General features: G+C 39.9%; 1 protein-coding gene across 3 annotated transcripts in view; it reads left to right on the top strand.

Moving 5' to 3' along the window:
* The window catches only part of DIAPH1 (diaphanous related formin 1), a 104,304-nt gene that overhangs the window by 67,192 nt on the left and 16,790 nt on the right, over positions 1 to 20,322 (top strand). For all 3 annotated transcript variants that reach the window (XM_055389244.2, XM_055389246.2, XM_055389245.2), the window contains one exon: positions 17,669 to 17,767. In XM_055389244.2, coding sequence (XP_055245219.2) covers positions 17,669 to 17,767 — 99 coding nt within the window. The remainder of the gene's footprint in view (positions 1 to 17,668; positions 17,768 to 20,322) is intronic.

Here is a 20,322-nt window from a genome sequence, read left to right as displayed (position 1 = left end):
TATTGCCAAATATTATAAATGTTCTGTGTGCACTGAAAGAACACGTATATGGTCTTCAGTTACGTGAAGTGTTCTGTATGTCTCCATTTGTTCTTGTCTGTTAATTGTGTTGTTTGAATTTTCTGTATTCTATTTGTTTTATCAATTACTGAGAAAAGTAGTCAAAATATCTCACTTTGTGGAGTAGGCATTGTAGTTCTATTTGGTTTTATTTTATATTTTTTCTTTTGATTTTTTATATTGACATAATTTTAGACATACAGAAAAGCTGCTAGAATAGTACAAAAAATTTCCTGCATTTGCTTGACCACATTCCAAATCAACTGTTAATATTTTACCTTTGTCTTACCCTTTTCTCTCTCTGTGTGTGTTATTTATGTATGTGTATGTGAGTATAGTATTTTTTATTGAACTATTTGAGGGTAAGTTAGACACGATGCGTTTTTTTTTAAGAGACAGGGTCTTGCTCTGTTGCCCAGGCTGGAGTGTGGTGATACTGCAACCTTGAACTCCCTGGCACAAGCAATCCTTTCACCTCAGCCTTCTGAGTAACTGGGACTACAGGCGTGTGCCACCGCACCGGCTAATTTTTTGATTTGTATTTTTGATAGAGATGTGGTCTCACTGTGTTGCCCAGGCTCTTCTTGAACTCTTGGGCTCAAGTGATCCTTCCTCCTTGGCCTTCCAAAGTGCTGGGATTATAGGCATAAGCCACTGAGCCCGGCCCAGTGTGTTTTCTAATAACAGGTCCATAAATGCGGTACAGTTGTCAAAGTTAGAAAATTAACAAGTGCAATACTGTTATTTAATCTACAGACTTTCTTCAGATTTTACCAATTGTCACAATAATGTCCTTTATAGAAAAAAGTCCTGGATCATGTACTGCATTCATTTGTCTTTTATCTTTAGTCTCATTTAATTGGGAACAGTTCCTGTTATGGTCACCTGCAAGGGCATTATAGACCCCCACTTAAAATTTGGTTTGGATGTTAAGACTATTCGTGTTACATGCATAACAAGAGGGTATGAAAAGGTTTATTAACTTAACATAATTGAGGTCCGGGAGAGCAGGGCAATCCTCTCAAGCAGGTTTGAAATGACTGTAGAGAACAAGGAAAGGATAGCTGGGCATGGTGGTGTGCACCTGTATTCCCAGCTACTCAGGAGGCTGAGGTGGAAGGATTGCTTGAGCCTGGGAGGTGGAGGTGAGCTGAGATTGTGCCACTGCACTCCAGCCTGGGCGATAGAGTGAGGCTCTGTCTTGAAAAAAAAAGAAAAGAAAGAACAGGGAAAGGAGATTCGTTTGGGCTTTTATTGTGGTTAGGGGCTTGGGCTGGGGTGAGAGTTCTTACACAAGAGCAGACTTTGCCTAGTTTGGATTTCTTGCTGATTCCCAAGGAAGGAACATCTAGACTTTCATAACAGCTTGCCTGGATAAGGGACTTAGGAGAAAGAAAAAGAGGTGAGGTTTACATCTGGCTTATGTACAGATATAGGACATGAGAGAAAGAGGAAGAGGTGAGCTGTCAGCAGTTAAACATCAAAAAATGAAGTCAGACTCTTTGTTATAGTTCCTCAGTTTTTATTTTTTGTGACCTTAACGTGTCCATCAGTTTGGATTTGTCTCGTGTCCTCATTATTAGATTCAGGTTATACATTTTTGGTGCTTTATTTATCTTAAGATAATGTTATTAGGTACATACAAATTTAAAAATCCTACATTTTCCTGATGAACTAAACTTTTTTTTTTAATCAGTATAGAAAGTCCCTCTTTATCTTTTATACTGCTTTTTGTTACCTTAAAGACTATTTTCGTCTGATGTGAATGCAACTTGGACAACTTTCTTGTAGTTAGAATTTGCCTGGTATAGCTATACTTTTTCTTCCTTTTTGTATCCTTGCTCTAGATGTTTCTCATAAACAGCATATCCTTGGACTCTTGTTTTTTAATCCACTTGACACCATTGGTCTTAACCAATACAGAGTGTGTAGTCTGTTTACATTTAATGTAATTACTGAAATATTGAGGTTTAAATCTACCATCTTATTTTGTGCTTTTTATGAGTTCCATTTGTTGCATGTGATGTGTTGATTTCATTCCATTCAAAATATTTTTTTCTTTCTATTTTGTGATTTCTTACCTGACTCCAGAGTTATTTATATATTTGCTTAATATCCAAATAATTGGGTATTTTTTGGTTATCTTTTTACTGATAGCTTAGTACTTTGAATTATTTCTATCCTTTGAAATTTGTTGAGGCTTGCTTTTACCCATATATGGTAAATTTTGGCAAATATGCTGTATACATATGAAAAAAGATATGTTAGTATTATTGGGTACATTGTTCTAACATGTCAGTTAACTTTGTTAGATATGGTCAGATTTTCTACGTCCTTTCCAAGTTTTTATCTGCTTGTTTTATTAGTATTGTGTGACGGGTGTTAATTCTTCCACTGTGGTTATGGATTTGTCTTTTTCAGCCTTTAGTTCACCCAATTTTTAACTTTATATATTTTAAAACTAAATTATTGGATATTTTTAGATTTAGAATTATTATATTTTCCTCAAGGATTGACCCTTTATTATGAAATGTATGTATCATGCCAGTTATTAGAGATGATATCTCTATCTGATACTAGTATAGCTACACCAGTTTTCTCTTGATTATTGTTCTTTTGATTAGTATATCTTCTTCCACTATTTTACTCTCAATATATCTGTGTCTTTATTTAAGGTGTGTCCCTTATAAGCAGCACATATTTAGTATGTTTTGTAACTCCAGTCTGACAGTTTTAGTCTTTTCATATATTTAATCCATTTGAGTTGATATATACCCTATTTCTATTTGTTTTCTGTTTGATTTTCATGATTTATGTTCTTTTTTCTGTTTTTGCCCTCTTATGGGTTAATTTAGAACTGTATTATTTCACATTTCCCCTGTCGTTATATACCTTTTTACTATCCTAGTGAGTATCCTAAAAATTACAATATACATACTTGACTTATGATAGTCTAATACAAATTATAATTTTACTACCCTCTAGATAATGCTAGAACTTTACAACATTTCTTTTTTTATTTTTCTTTTTTGAGGCAGGGTCTCACTTTGTCACCCAGGCTGGAGTACAGTGGCATGATTGTGGCTCACTGCAGCCTCAGCCTCCTCGGGCTTAGGTGATTCTCCCACCTGAGCCTCCCAAGTAACTGGGACTACAGGCACACATCACCATGCTTGCTAATTTTTGTACTTTTTGTAGAGACAGGGTCTCAACCTTATTGCCCTTATTGCCCAGGCTGGAACATTTTAGCTCTGTTATGTACCTTCCTTTTGAGTTATTGGTGTCATGCATTTTGATTCTGTAGGTGCTGTAAACCCCACAAATATTTTTACTGTTACTTTGTAATACCAGTAGTCACTTAGAAACACCTTTCTAGTGTTTTTGCTTCCTGTCTACATTTTTGTATTTCTTCGGGATAATTTTTTCTTTCTTCTGCCTGAATAAATACTCCCTTTACTATATTAGTTCAGGTCTGCTGCTAATGAATTGTGTTTTTTTGTGGATATATCTTTATTTCATCCATATTTTGGAAGATGTTTTTTCTTTTTTTTTTTTTTTTAAAGAATTCCACTGTCAGTCTTACTGTTTTTCATTTGAAGATAATATGTTCCACCCCCTGCTATTTTGAGGGTTTTTTTTTTGAAACAAGATCTTGCTCTGTTGCCCAGGCTGGAGTGGAGTGGCGCAATCATAGCTCATGGTAGCCTTGAGCTCCCAGGCTTAAGTGAGCCTCCTACCTCAGCTTCCTGAGAAGCTAGGACTACAAGCGTGCACCACCGCATCCAGCTAATTTTTTAGTTGTTTTGTAAAGATGGAGTCTCACTGTGTTGCCTGGGTTGGTCTCAAACTCCTGGGCTCAAGGAATCCACGCACATTAGCCTCTCAAAGTGGATTACACGTGTGAATCATCTGGATCACCACACCCAGCAAGGATTTTTTTTTTAACTCTGATTTTTAGCAGTTTTACTATGATGATATGCCACAGTGTGGTTTTCTTTGTATTTATACTTGAGTTTCTCTGAGCTGCTTGATTCTGTATGTTGAAGGCTTTCATCACTTCTGAAAAATACACAACTATTTTCTCTTCAAATCTTGCTCCTGTCCAATTTTTCTTCTCTTTCTGGGCCTCCAGTTATACATATGTTGGACCATTGGCCTTTTCAATGTGTCTCACTTGTCCATTACATTCTTTTTCATTCTTACCATTTTTAACCTCTATGCTTTTAGTTTGGATCTTTGTTACTGTCTTCCAGTTCACCCATTCCTACTATGTCTACTGTTAAACCCATCTGTTGAGCTTTTAATTTCAATTATATTAATATTTTTTAGTTGTAGAATATTCATAGATTTTTATTTTGTATTTTTATTTATTTATTTTTGAGGTGGAGTCTCGCTCTGTCGCCCAGGCTGGAGTGCAGTGCCGCGATCTTGGCTCACTGCAAGCTCCGTCTCCTGGGTTCACACCATTCTCCTGCCTCAGCCTCCCGAGTAGCTGGGACTGCAGGCACCTGCCACCATGCCTGGCCAATTTTTTGTATTTTAAGTAGAGATGGGGTTTCACCGTGTTAACCAGGATGGTCTTGATCTCCTGACCTCATGATCCGCCCGCCTTGGCCTCCCAAAGTGCGGGATTACCGCGCCTGGCTGAATGTTCATAGATTTTTTAAAAGTAAATTCTACTTTTCTGATGAACTTCTCCGTCTTCATTTATTTTTATTTTTTCCTCTATATTCCAGAACATGTTAACCAGAGTGATTTTAAAGTCCTTGTTGAGAAACTGTAATGTCTGAGTTGTATGTGAATCTGTTCCTATTGGTTTGTTCCTTGAACTTTGGGCAAATGATCCTCCCTTTTGACATTACTAGTAATTTTGATTAAATGCCCAGGCATTGCATATAACAATGGTGGAAACTCCAGATGATGTTACTTTTCTCTGAAAAGAGAAGTCACACTTTCCTCTCTAGACAGATAATAGTAGAGGCTGATTGTGTTAATCCAGTCAGGAATTGAGCTGTGCCAAGATGTGGTTGTGGTTTTGGAAAAGCTTGATCTACCTCTTTCACCCTGTTCCTAGAGTGTAGTCTTTCTAAGGCTTTCAGCTGTGAGCCTGTTTTATTCAACTTTAAGGATATAGCCTTTTGTGCTTCCAGCTTAAGGAGGAGAGTCTCTTTTTTTTTTCTTTTTTTTTTCAGACAGAGTCTCATTCTGTCGCCCAGGCTGGAGTGCAGTGGCACGATCTCAGCTCACAGCAACTTCCACCTCTCGGGTTCAATCAGTTCTCCTGCTTCAGCCTCCCAAGTAGCTGGGATTACAGGCACCTGCCATCATGCCCGACTCATTTTTGTATTTTTAGTAGAGACGGGGTTTCACCATGTTGGGCAGGCTGGTCTTGAACTCCTGACCTCGTGATCCACCTGCCTCGGCCTCCTAAAGTGCTGCGATTACAGGTGTGAGCCACCACGCCTGGCTGGTCTCATATTTTGTTTGTTTGTTTGTTTTTTGAGACGGAGTTTTGGCTCACTTCAGCCTCTGCCTCCTGAGTTCAAGCAGTTATCATGCCTCAGCCTCCTGAGTAGCTGGGATTACAGGCATGCGCCACCATGCCTGGCTAATTTTTGTAGTTTTAGTAGAGACAGGGTTTCGCCATGTTGGCCAGGCTGCACTCAAACTCCTGACCTCAGGTGATCTGCCCACCTCAGCCTCCCAAAGTGCTGGGATACAGGCATGAGCCACTGTGCCTGGCCCCAGAGTCTCATATGTTTTACTTTATACCATCTTGATTTTTTGTTATTCTTAGGGAAGTTTTCATTTATTCAAGATTATATTTCTGTTTTTTATAGTTAGATTTTTAATGTATCTAGAATTTAGTTTTGTGAATATCATAAAATTAGGATCTTACTATATTCCTTTAAAATGGAAAGCCAGTCGTCCCAACACTATTGGTTAGACCAGGAGTCAGCAAACTACGGCCAACATGTTTTGTTAATAAGGTTTTATTGGAACACAGCCATTCTATTGTCATTGTCAATGACTATTTTCATATTATGCCAGCGGAGTTGAGTAGTTGCAACAGAAACTATTAATATATGGTCCACAAAGCCTAAAATATATGTCTGTTTATGGAATTTCTTTTATTTCTTTATTTGCTTAATGTGTTCTTCTCTCATCATCTCACACTGTTTTTTGTTGTTGCTTTTTTTCTGAGACAGGGTCTCATTCTGTTGCCCAGGCTGAGTACAGTGGCATAATCACAGCTCACAGCAGCCTCAGCCTTCTGGGCTCAGGGGATCCTCCTACCTCAGCTTCCTAAGCAGCTGGGACTATAAGCATGTGCCACCATGCCTGACTAATTTTTTATTTCTTGTAGAGACAGAGTGTGTCGCCTAGGCTGGTCTCGAGCTCCTGGACTCAAGCAGTCCTACCACTTGTCCTTCCAAAGTGCTGGGATTACAGGCATGAGCCACTGTGCCCAGCTGTTCTCACACTATTATAGTTATTTTAGCTTTATCCTACTGTATTGGCCTTGAAGATACAATTTGTTTAGTCAGGTTTGCTGAGATATAATTTATATATAGTAAAATTCACCCTTTTTATGTGTACAGTATTATATGGCTGACAAATGTATACGGCCATATAATCACAGTCACTCCAAAAAGTTCCTTCATGTTCATTTGTCAGTCCTCCTCCTTATTGCCAAACCCTGGCATACCACTGATCTATTTTCTGACAGTTTTGTCTTTTTCAGACTGTCATATAAGTAGAATCATATACTGAGTAGCCTTTTGAGTCTGGATTCTTTGATTTTAGCATAATGTCCATTATGTCCATTCACTGGCTGATGGACATCTGGGTTGTATCCAGTTTTTGGCAATTATGAATAAAGCTGATAGAAACATTTGCATACAAGATTTTGTCTAGACAAATCTATTTTCATTTTGGAGGGATAAACACCTAGGGATGAGATTGTTGGGTCATATGGTATGGTAAATGTATGTTTAACTGTATAAGAAACTGCCAAACTGTTTTCCAAAGTGGCTGTACCATTTTTCATTTCCACTAGCAATGCATGAGAGTTGCAAATGCTTTGCATCCTCACCAACACTTAAGTCTCATCAGTTTTGTTTGGTTTTGTTTTTAGTGATTTTAAAAGGTTAGACTTTGTAGTTTTAATTCCTAATGAGTTTAATTCCTGGTACATAGTTTTCATGACTTACTGATGATATTGAGCAGCTTTCTCTGTGCTTAATTTGCCATCTGTATATCTTCTTTGGTAAAGTGACTTTCCAAATCTGTCCATTTTTTAAAATTGGGTTGTTTTCTTATGATCGAGTCATAACTTTTTAATCTGTGTTGGGTATACTAGTTCTTTATCGGATAAGTGTTTTGCAGATATTTTCTCCCAATCTTGTCTTCTCATTTCTTAATAATGTCTTCAAAAGAACAGAAGTTTTTAATTTTGATGAAGTCTGCTTCATCAATTTTTGTTTTTATGTTTTGTATTCTTTTCTTTCTTTTTTTTTTTTTTTTTTTTTTTTTGAGATGGAGTCTCACTCTTGTCGCCCAGGCTGGAGTGCAGTGGTGCCATCTCAGCTCACTGCAAGCTCCACTTCCCAGTTTCACACCATTCTCCTGCCTCAGCCTCCCGAGTAGCTGGGACTACAGGTGCCCGCCACCACGCCTGGCTAATTTTTTGTATTTTTACTAGAGACAGGGTTTCACCTTGTTAGCCAGGATGGTCTCGATCTCCTGACCTTATGATCTGTCTGCCTCAGCCTCCCAAAGTGCTGGGATTACAGGCGTGAGCCACCGCGCCCGGCCGATTTATACTTTTTTTTGTGTCTTACCTGAGAAATTATTACCACCTCAAAGCTGTGAAGATTTTCTCCTGTTCTCTTCTAGATGTTTGGTAGTTTTAGGTTTTCCATTTAGTTCTATGGTCCGTTGTATAGATGCATGCTTGTCTATATGCATGTATACATTTATTTATTGATTGTATTGACATATAATTCACATATGATAAAATTCATCTTTAAAGTATACAATCCCATTTTTTGTGTGTGTACAGATGCTCCTTGACTTACAATAGAATTATGTCCTGAAAGCCATTGTGAGTCGAAAATATTGTTAAGTTGGAATGCATTTAATAACACCTAACTTACCAAACATCTTTCTTAGCCTAGCCTACCTTAAACATGCTCGGGACACTTAACATTAGCTTACAATTGGACAAAATAATGTAACGCAAAGCCAGTTTTATAATGTTGATAATGAATTTTGAATCAAAATTTGAAGTACAATTTCTACTGAATGCATATGGCTTTTGCACCATCATAAGCTAAAAAAAATTGTTAGGTTGAATTATCTTAAGTCAGGGATAGTCTGTATTCAGAAAGTTGTCCAGCCATTACCACTGTCTAATTCCACAGCATTCTTATCACGCTTACAAGAAACCCTGAATCCACTAGCAGCCACTTCCTACTTCTCATTTCACCCAACTTGGCATCTGCTAATTTACTTACTATCATATGGATTTGCCTGTCATGGACATTTTGTGTCAATATAATTAATAAAGTATGTGCCCTTTGTGTCTGGCTTCTTTCACTAATCATGATGCTTGCAAGGTTTGTGTTGCAGCATGTATTAGCACTTCATTCCTTTTTATGACACCACATTTTGTTTTTTCCATTCATCAGTTGATGGACATTAGGATTGTTTCCACTTTTTGGCTATTATAAATAATGCTACTATGAACATTTTCTTTTTTTTTTTTTGTAACTAAACTGAGATGAAGTACCAACAGCATGACCTTTTACCCTTAAATTCTTCAGCATGCATCTTCTAAATACAAGTTCTATAACCACAGTGTAATTATCACATTTAGAAAATTTATCATTGATAGGATACTGTTATCTAATATACAATCCATATTCAAGTTTCACCAATTGAATTAGTTTTATTATGTAAGACAATAAACAATTTTATTGAGATGAAATTCACACAACATAAAATTAACCATTTTAGAGCAAGCAATTTAGTGGCATTTGGTATACTCATAATGTACAACCATCATATCTATCCAGTTCCAAAACATTTTCATCACTCCCAAAAGAAATCCTTTACACTTTAAGCCGTTGCTCCTCATTCCTCCATCCCTTTAGCTCCTAACAATCACCAGTCTGTGTGTGTCTCTATAGATTTACCTCTTCTGAATATTTCATATAAGTGAAATAATATATGTGACTTTTGTGTCTGGCTTCTTTCACTTTAGCATGATGTTTTTGAGAATTCTCCACATTGTATCATGTTATCAGTAGCTCATTACTTTTTATGACAGAATAATATTCCATTGCATATGCCACAGTTTGTTTATGCATTAATTGACAGACAGACAATTTCTTTTTTTTTTTTTTCCCAAGACAGAGTCCCACTCTGTTGCCCAGTCCAGAGTGTAGTGGCGCGATCTTGGCTCACTGCAACCTCTGCCTCCTGGGTTCGAGTGATTCTCTTGCCTCAGCCTCCCGAGTAGCTGGGATTACAGGCGTGCACCACCATGCCCAGCTAATTTTTTGTATTTTTAGTAGAAATGGCATTTCACCATGTTGGCCAGGCTGGTCTCGAACTCCTGATCTCATGATCCGCCTGCCAAGGCCTCCCAAACTGCTGGGATTACAGGCATGAGCCACTGCGCCTGGTGGACAGTTAGACTATTTCTACCTTTTGTCTATTTTGAATAGAGCTGCTATGAATGTGCATGTACTTGTATCCATTTGAGTAGCTGTTTTTGGTTTTGGGGGATATATGCCTTAGGAGTGGATTTGCTAAGTCACATGGTGATTCCGTTTAATAGGATGAAAGGATATGTTGAATCTGTAGATCGATTTGGGGAAAATATACATCTTTCAATGTTGAATTTTATGTTCTATGAACATCATGTATCTTTCCATTTATATAGGTCTTTGATTTCTCTCATCAGTGTTTTGTGGTTTTTAGCATACAGTTGGGTCACGTAACTTTTGTTCACATAACTGAAATGTAGCTGAAGTGTTTCTTTCTCTTCTTTTCTATTTATTTATTTGCTTTTGTCTTATGGTACTTTATTTCTCTTTCTAGTTGTTCATTTCTTTTTCTTTCTTTCTTTCTTTTTTTTTTTTTTTTTTTTTTTGAGACAGAATCTTGCTCTGTTGCCCAGGCTGGAGTGCAGTGGCACAATCTTGGCTCACTAGAACCTCCGCCTCCCGGGTTCAAGCGATTCTTATGCCTCAGCCTCCCGAGTACCTGGGATTACAGGCACACACCACCACCAGCTAATTTTTGTGTTTTTAGTAGAGACAGGCTTTCACCATGTTGGCCAGGCTGATCTCGAACTCCTGACTTCAAGTGATCAACCTGCCTTGGCCTCCCAAAGTGCTGGGATTACAGGCATGAGCCACTGTGCACAGCCCTTAAGTATATATAAAGAAATATAATTTAGAGAGTAGTGAGAGCAAACATCTTTACCTTGTTCCTGGTTTCTAGAGTCTCAGAATTCAATCTTTCACAATTAAGCATAAAGTTATTTGTAAATTTTTCGTAAATGTTCTTTATCAGGTTGAGGAAGTTCCCATTAATTCCAAGTTTACCTAGAGTTTTAAATCATGAATAGGATTTTAAATTTTGTCAAATGCTGATATGATTTTTTAAACATCTCTGAAATCATGATGTTTCTCACAGTGGATGTCATAGTTTCATTGGCAGGACTCTTTCATTTTTAATGGTGCATAAAATAGTGTGTATTTTATAATTGCTGCCATCATATATTTGATGAAATAGCCCAAGCTGGAGTGCAGTGGCATGATCTCAGCTCATTGCAACTTCCCCCTCCCGGGCTCAAGTGATTCTCATGCCTCAGCCTCCAGAGTAGCTGGGACCATAGGCGAGTGCCACCACACCAGGCTAATTTTTTGTATTTTAGTAGAGATGGGGTTTCACCATGTTGCCCAGGGTGGTCTCGAACTCCTGAGCTCAGGTGATCTGCCCACCTCAGCCTCCCAGAGTGCTGGGATTATAGGCGTGAGCCACCACACACGGCCTGAAATGGCATCTTTTGATAGTTGATAGTGCTGGTGTCATGTCTGTTTAAACATTTTCCTGAGACCAGGTGCAGTGGCTCATGCCTGTAATTGCAGCACTTTGGGAGGCCAAGGTGAGTGGATCACCTGAGGTCAGGAGTTCGAGACCAGCCTGGCCAATATGGCGAAACCCCATCACTACTAAAAATACAAAACTTAGGCTGGGTGTGGTGGCTCACGCCTGTAATCCCAGCACTTTGGGAGGCTGAGGCAGGCAGATCACGAGGTCAGGAGTTCGAGACCAGCCTGGCCAGTATGATGGAACCCCGTCTCTACTAAAACTACAAAAATTAGCTGGGCGTGTGGCAGGCGCCTGTAGTCCCAGCTACTTGGGAGGCTCAGACAGAAGAATCGCTTGAACCCGGGAGGCTTAGGTTGCAGTGAGCCGAGATTGTGCCACTTCATTCTAGCCTGGGCGATAGAGCGAGACTCTGTCTAAAAAAAAAAAAAAAAATTAGCCAGGCATGGTGTCATGTGCCTGTAATCCCAGCTACTCGAGAAGGAGGCTGAGACAGGAGGATTGCTTGAACCCAGGAGGCAGAGGTTGCAGTGGGCTGAGATCATGTCACTGCGCTCTAGCCTGGGTGACAGAGCAAGACTCCGTCTCAAAAAAAAGAAAAAAAACAACCTTATGCCTTACGAGATATACAGAAAGCAGTAGTTAGAGGGTAATTTAGACCTGTAAATGCCCATAGTAAGGAAGAAGAATGATCTCAAATCAATAACCTAACCTTCAACCTTAAGACACTAGAAAGAGAAGAGCAAACTAAATCTAAAGCAAGCAGAAGGAAAGAAATAATAGAGATTAGGGAGGAAATTAACAAAATAGAGAATAGAAAAAAGAATAGAGACAATCAGTGAAACCAAAAGCTTATTATTTAAAAAGATAACAAAATTCATAAAACTTTAGCCAGATTGACCAAGAAAAAGAGAGACTTGAATCAGAATGAAAGAGTAGACATTACTACCAACCTTCCGGAAATAAAATAAAGAGGATTACAAAGAATACTGTGAACAACTGTTCACCAACAAATTAGATAACCCAGATGAAATGGCAAATTCCCAGAAATATACAAACTACCAAAACTGACGCAAGAAAAAATAAACAATCTGAATAGATCTGTAACATGTGAGGAGATCGAATCATTAGTCAAAAACTACCCAAAAAAGGCTGGGGGCACGGTGGCTCACGCCTGTAATCCCAGCACTTTGGGAGGCCGAGGTGGGCGGATCACGAGGTCAGGAGATCAAGACCATCCTGGCCAACATGGTGAAACCCTGTCTCTACTAAAAATACCAAAAAAAAAAAAAAAACTACCCAAAAAGAAAAGGCCCAGATATCTTCACTGCTGAATTCCACCCAACATTTAATGAAGAATTAATACAATTAACACTAATTCTTTGCAAACTCTTCCAAGAAATAGAATATTTCACAACTCTTTTTTTTTTGACACATGGTCTTGCTCTGTTGCCCAGGCTGGAGTGCACTGGGGCAATCTCCACTCACTGCAACCTCCGCCTCCTGGGTTTAAGTGATTCTCATGCCTCAGCCTCCCAAATAGCTAGGATTACAGGTGTGCGCCACCGTGCCTAGATAATTTTTTAATATTTTTAGTAGAGACAGGCTTTCACCATGTTGGTCAAGCTGGTCTCGAATTCCTGGCCTCAAGTGATCTGCCTGCCTCAGCCTCCTTAAGTGCTGGGATTACAGGCGTGAGCCACCACGCCTGCCTCACATCTCATTTTATGAGGCTAGTATTACCCTGATGGCAAAATCAGACAATGACATCATAAGAAAAAACTATAGAGCAATATTTTTTATGAATATGGTAGCAAAAATCTTTAATGAAAAACTATTGACTGGGTGTGGTGGCTCATGTCTATAATCCCAGCACTTTGGGAAGCTGAGGTTGGTGGATTGCTTGAGCCCAGCCCAGCCTGGGCAACGTGGCAAAACTGTGTCTCTACAAGAAATATAAATGTTAGCCAGGTGGGCTGGGCACGGTGGCTCACGCCTGTTATCCCAGCACTTCGGGAGGCTGAGGCAGGTGGATCACCTGAAGTCAGGAGTTCGAGACCAGCCTGGCCAACATGGTGAAACCCCGTTTCTACTAAAAATACAAAAATTAGCCAGGCATGGTGGTGGGTTCCCGTAATCCCAGTTACTCGGGACGCTGAGGCAGGAGAATCACCTGAACCCAGGAGGCGGAGGTTGCATGGTGGTGGGTACCTATAATCCCAGTTACTTGGGATGCTGAGGCAGGAGAATGGTGTGAACCCGGGAGGCGGAGTTTGCAGTGAGCCGAGATTGTGCCACTGCACTCCAGCCTGGGAGACAGAGCGAGACTCCGTCTCAAAAAACAAAAAGCCGAGCGCAGTGGCTCACGCCTGTAATCCCCAGCTCTTTGGGAGGCTGAGGCGGGCAGATCACGAGGTCAGGAGATTGATACCATCCTGGCTAACACAGTGAAACCCTGTCTCTACTAAAAATACAAAAAATTAGCCGAGGGTGGTGGTGGGTGCCTGTAATCCCAGCTACTCAGGAGGCTGAGGCAGGAGAATGGCGTGAACCCAGGAGGTGGAGCTTGCAGTGAGCCAAGATTGCGCCACTGCACTCCAGCCTGGGTGACAGAGCGAGACTCTGTCTCAAAAAAAAAAAAAAAAACAAAAAACAGCCAGGCATGGTGGCTCATGCCTGTAGTCTCAGCTAGCTGGGAAGCTGAGATGGGAGAATTGCTTGAGCTCAGGAGGTTGAGGATGCAGTGAACCATGATTGAGCCACTGCACTCCAGCCTGGGTGACCACATGAGACCCTGTCTCAAAACCCCTCAAAAACAAAGATTCTATTTTGATTTATTTGCAGTGTTTGAGTATATTGCTTTATATAGTTTTCTTAGATGTTGTTGTAGGTATTACAATATACGTATATAACCTATCCCAGTCTAATACATAACCTATCCCAGTGTTTTACCAGGTTGAGTGAAGTGTAGCAACTTTTTTTTCCATTTAAGTCTCTTTGCCCTCCTCACTTTTTAAATATAACTGTCTTAAGTATTTCCTCTACATGAAGCTACTCCATTTTGGTGGAACTGGAAGTGCATATGCTTGTCTTTTATCTGTCAACCTTACTGAATGATTAATTCTTGTAGTTCTTCCTTGGGTTGTCTTGAATTGCTATATATAGTCATATCTTCCACAAAAATGACATTTTCATCCCTTCCTTTCTTCTATCTATACCTTTTATTTTTCTCACTACAAGCAGAAAAAAATGAGTATGGTTTTCTATTTCTCAACATCAGTTATGTATGTATATTTTTTCACTTTTCCTACGTAAAATGAGATACTTTTTTTCTCCTTCCCTGCTTCTAAGTTTTTGTGATATAATCTGGATGTGTTTTGTCTCCATTTTTATCTGACCATAATTTTTTTTTTTTTTTTTTTTTTTTTTTTGAGACGGAGTTTTGCTCTTTTTGCCCAGGCTGCAGTGCAATGGCGCGATCTCAGCTCACCACAACCTCTGCCTCCCAGGTTCAAGCGATTCTCCTGCCTCAGCCTGCCTAGTAGCTGGGATTACAGGCATGTGCCACCACACCCGGCTAATTTTGTATTTTTAGTAGAGACAAGGTTTCTTCATGTTGGTCAGGCTGGTCTCGAACTCCCGACTTCAGGTGATCCGCCCGCCTCAGCCTCCCAAAGTGCTGGGATTACAAGCATGAGCCACCGCGTCTGGCCAGTTTTCATTTTTTATATGATTTTCGTTTTTTGGAGACTAGGGACTCTCTCTGTCATCCAGGCTGGAGTGCAGTGGCACAGTCATGGCTCACTGCAGCCTCAACCTCCTGGGCTCCAGTGATCCTCCTACTTCAGCCTCCTAAGTAGCTGGGACTACAGGCATGTGCCACCATGCCCAGCTAAATTTTTTTTTAAATGGAGACAGGGTCTCACTATGTTGCCCAAGCTTGTCTCAAACACCTGGACTCAAGTGACCCTCCCACCTCGGCCTCCTAAAGTGCTCGGATTATAGGCATGAGCTACCATGCCAGGCCTATTTTTTTTATGTGATCTGTCTTTACCTACTTCTCTCACTTCATCTCCTGCTCTTCCCTTCATTGCATCTACTTTTAGCCTTAGTGACGTTTTTGCTCCTCCTTCAACAACACATCCAACATGCTCTATCTCAGGCCTTTGCATTTGTTATTGCCTCTGCCTGGAATGCTTTTGCCCCTTTCCCCTGGATGTTTATGAGGCTTGCTCCCTCACTTTCTAAGAGGTCTTTACTCAGATGTCACTTACAGTGAGATCTTCCCTGACCATCCCTCTAAAATTGTAAACTGCCCCCGTCATCAAATCCCCTATCCTTTTCCCTGTTTTTCTTTTCACAGCAGCTATGATAGTATAGTATACTATTTTACCTATTAAATGGTCTAGTTTATTTATTTTTGTTAGGATGTAAGTTCCATGAAGGCAAGAATCTTTCTCTATTTTGTTCACTTCTTTTATTTCCATTGCCCAGAATGGAGCCTGGCACATATAGGTACTCAATAAATATTTATTGAGATAATTAATCTTTGTGTATTTAGTATTTTTCTTCCTCAAACTGGGACTACTGAGCTTCAAAACAGTGAATTTTTTTGAGACAGGTTCTCACTGTGTCATCCAGGCTGGAGTGCAGTGGCACCATCACAGCTCACCGCAGCCTCAACCTCCTGGGCTCAGGTGATTTTCCCACGTCAACCTCCTGAATAGCAGGGACTACAGGTGCGCCGCCACCATGCCCAGCTAATTTTTGAATTTTTTTTGTAGAGACAGGGTTTTGCCATGTGGTCAGGTTGGTCTCAAACTCCTGAGCTCAAGTGATCTGCCCACCTCAGCCTTCCAAAGTGCTAGGATTACAGGTGTGAGCCACTGTGCCCAGCTAAGAGTGAATGTGTTTTATAGTTCTTTGTACCTTTTGTATGTAACTTTTTTGTTTTAATTCTTGTTTATTTGTACCAGGTAATACTTTTCATGTGGTTTAAAATTCAAATGGTATAAAAAGGTTGTGTTCAAAAGTATTCTTCCCACTGTCGTGTTCAAACACCCCATTCCTCTGCTCAGAGGCAGCTAGCTTTGTCAGCTTCTCGACTCTCCTTTCAGGGATATTCCCATATGACTTTCTGAAAATTTGATACCAAGTTACACTATAGTACAAAGTATTTTACAATTATATCTGTCCAGAATAGTTACTTGGTTTTTTCCTATGTATTGCTCAACCCTCCCTGGATAGCCAGCATCAACCATTCTTTAGAGAATGTTACTATCATGAGAGCCATTAAGGGAGTGATATAATGAAATACTGTTTTGCCCATGCCCTTGAAGTTCAAAATCTAGGTGGGATGAGAAATATCCACACTTATTAAATAACAGAGGCTTTAAAAAGATCAAGATAATACGTATGCAATGTCACAAAACATTGAATAATTAATTGTTGGATGAGATATAGATAACAAATACCATGAAAATAAGTTTATCAAAGCAGAGAGTGAGTATCATTTATCAGGGAACGTTTCATGAGAAGGGAAGAATATGATGGCTTTGGATAGTCTGAAAAGAATGCAGAAGGCAGAAGTATATTTTACCTCAATCATAGGCAGTTGAGAAAACAAAATTTTTTTCGAGAAAGTCATGTTCAAGATGGAGCTTAAGGTGGGGCAACAGTGGCTCATGCCTGTACTCCTAGCAGTTTGGGAGGCTGAGGCAGGCAGATTGCTTGATCCCAGGAGTTTGAGGCCAGCCTGGGCAATATGGTGAAACCTCATCTCCACAAAAAATACAAAAATTAGCCGGGCATGGTGGCCTGCACCTGTAGTCCCAGCTCCTTGGGACACTGAAGTGGGAGAATTATCTGAGCCCAAGAGGTCAAGGCTGCAAGTGAGCCATGATTGCGCCACTGCAGTCCAACCTGGGTGACACAGTGAGATGCTGTCTCAAAAAACAAACAAAAAAGATGGAGCCTGAAAGATAAGTTGGATTTTTAAATAGGCACAAAAGGAAGGATAACATGGTGGAAGGGGACTGCTGAACTACTGCTAACCAACTGTTCCTGTGAATCAAGTTTTAATGGAACACAACCATGCCCATTCATTTATGTATTGTCTGTGCCTGCTTTCATGCTACAGTGGCAGAGTTGAATAATTGAGACCATATGGCCTGCAAAGCCTAAAATAGTTACTGTCTGGTCCTTTACAGGAAGCTTGCTGATCCCTGCAAGTAGATAGGATGTAGGCAGGAAAGCATTACCGATAAATATTGAAGAAATGAAAATGAGATATTTATTAGAGTTGGGGGAGGTTCAGTAATAGAAGGGTGGTTGGTTGAAGAGGAGGTTAGTTTTGAAGGAATACAATAGACCATTATAATAGAGAGGAAGTGAGGGGCCATTTCACGCTGGACAGTAGTTGCTCAGTAAAGCACAGAGGTGGCTTACTCTTAATCATGCTTTTCTAATCTTTCCCTGCTAGCCAAGAAGGATCAAGAAGGTGGAGAAGAAAAGAAATCTGTGCAAAAGAAAAAAGTAAAAGAGTTAAAGGTGTTGGATTCAAAGACAGCCCAGAATCTCTGTGAGTATCTCTTGGTCCCAACTATTCAAAATGTGAAGGAGTTCTTTTAAGAATTTTTAATTCTCTTGAATCTATGGTCCCTTGATATGGAACTTTAATTGTTCAGTTCCTGCTATATACCAACCATTGCACAGTGAATTTTCAGTATCATGTTTAATTTCTTCAATAGCACTGCAAGATTTTTAAGTATCCAGTTTTATGTCAAGGAAACAAGCTAAGACTTTTAGGAATTTGCTTAGTCATAAAGCTAGTAAGAAGGAGGTCTGGGATTTGAGCCTTTTTTTTTTGAGACGCAGTCTCACTCTGTTGCCCATGCTGGGGTGTAATAATGCGATCACAGCTCACTGCCACCTCCACAGCTCACTGCCACCTCAGCTTCCCGGGCTCAGTTGATTCTTCCACGCCAGCCTCCCAAGTAGCTGAGACTACAGGTGTGCACCACCATGCTCAGCTAATTTTTTGTAGAGATGGGGTTTTGCCATGTTGCTCAGGCTGGTCTCAAACTCCTGGGCTCAGGTGATCCGCCCAGCCATGCCTCTGACTTTCTTATTTAAAAGTTCTTACTATGTCCATTGTGTTCACAGAAAGTCTACCACAGATGGTCTAGCCACTGGACATTTCCTCTTTCCCACTTTTGCTTTTTTATTAAATAAATAGAGAAGGGGTCTTGCTATGTTGCCCAGGCTGGTCTTAAGCTCCTGGCCTCAAGTGATCTGCCCATCTCAGCCTCACAATATGTTGGGATTACAGATGTAAGCTACCATGCCCAGCTTTCACTTTCTGATAAGTAAAGGTACTATCTTGGCTTCAATTAAATTTAAAATTACTTTGTGATTTAAAATAACTAAGGTGAATTTTGTACTTCTCAGAGTAGGATCAGTAACTCCAGAGAAGAGTTCTGTTCTGAAGTTTCCACGTATACTCGTAACTCTTTGGTAGCAAAATTTCAAATGAGAAATTCCTCTGCAAAGTTGATATAGGTAGTACTTATTTGATGATCAGGACAAATGTTAAATTTTTGTTCTTTTTAATTACTCATCTACCTACTTCATACCAAGAAATATAGACTTAAATATTTATTTGACAAATATTTCAGGGTCTGCTATGTTATAGGCTCTATTAGGCACATACTAGGCATGTGTTCCAGAGATGAAAGGGTATTTTCTGTAAAACCCACTCATAGTCTTGTGATGCAGTTATTGTCCCTGTTTTTCCAAATGAGAAAACCAAAGTTTAAATGATGCGAAGTGCCCAGATCACACAGCCAATAAGTACACATACCCATAAGTAAAGTCAGTGATACAATGAGACCAGTAAACTGTCACATTATTCTTGATTATATAATCTTAAATTATTGTCAATAACTATTACTACATAGTGTCTGTGGTGAAGTCTTATGGAGATTAAAGTATTGTGAGTCAGTTCCTCTTCCCAAGAGTATCTCTAGGAACATAAGACATGAGTAATTGGTTTAAAAAATGATACAAGAAAGACAATGGTGTAGTACATTATGATTTCTAGTGTTATGATATTGATATGGAAAACAGAATTTAAGAAAAGAAAATTGGGAGTAGTATAGGATAGGATGGTCTGGAAGATGGAATTTAGTGATTCAACAGTGATTAAATGTCTCTCATGTGCTAACGATACAAAGCTGAATAAGACAATAGTCCCTGTCTGCATGAGCCACGTATTTGGTAAAGACAGAAAGGCAGATGATAACAGCGCAGATTGATAAATGCTATGATGGAGGTATGCTAGAATGTTTATGAGAGTACTAGGAAGGGAGGGATCTAAATCAAGTGGGGGCAGTGTTGGAGGGGCAAATCCCAGAAGATATTCTAAAGGAGGTACTACTTAAACTGAGTTGAAAGACCAATTAAGGAATTAAGGAGGCTGGGCATGGTGGCACATTCCTGTAATCCCAGCAGGAAGCTGAGGTGGGAAGATTGCTTGAGACCAAGAGTTCAAGACCAGCCTGGGAAACAAAGCAAGACCCCTGTCTCTACAAAACATAAAATACTAGCTGAGCACAGTGGCGTGTGCCAGTAATCAACTATTCAGGAGGCTAAGGCAGAAGGATCACTTGAGCCCAGGAATTTGAGGTTGCAGTGAGCTGTGATTGCACCACTGCACTGCAGCCTGGGCAACAGAGTAAGACCCGTCTCAAAAAAAAAAACCAAAAAATAAAGTGAAGGCGGGAAGGTTGGCTTGTTTCAGGAGAGGGATCAGCATGTATGAGAGCATGAGATAACGTTGTGCAGTTCAGGAACTGCAAGTAGTTGAATACAACTGAGTAAAGTTTAAATCAGGAAAATGAGTGAGATTATCCTGTGTAATTTTTAGGAAGGCTGCTTTGGCAGTGATTTTGAGGCTGGATTGCTAAGGTAAGGGGAGACTATAGGCAGAGATGAGTTATGTCATTGTTTTAAACTAGGTGAGATGTGATCAGGGCCTGAAACTAAGGTGATGAGAATAAGAGAGGGAGAGGATATTAAGATGGTAGAATTAGGCTAGGTGCAGTGGCTCATGGCTGTAATCCCAGCACTTTGAGA

The sequence above is a fragment of the Gorilla gorilla genome, chromosome 4 (genome assembly GCF_029281585.2).
Source record: "Gorilla gorilla gorilla isolate KB3781 chromosome 4, NHGRI_mGorGor1-v2.1_pri, whole genome shotgun sequence".
NCBI classification, from domain to species: Eukaryota; Metazoa; Chordata; class Mammalia; order Primates; family Hominidae; genus Gorilla; species Gorilla gorilla.
Note: the sequence above shows the minus strand (reverse complement) of the source record. Positions and strands in the feature narration are given on the sequence as shown.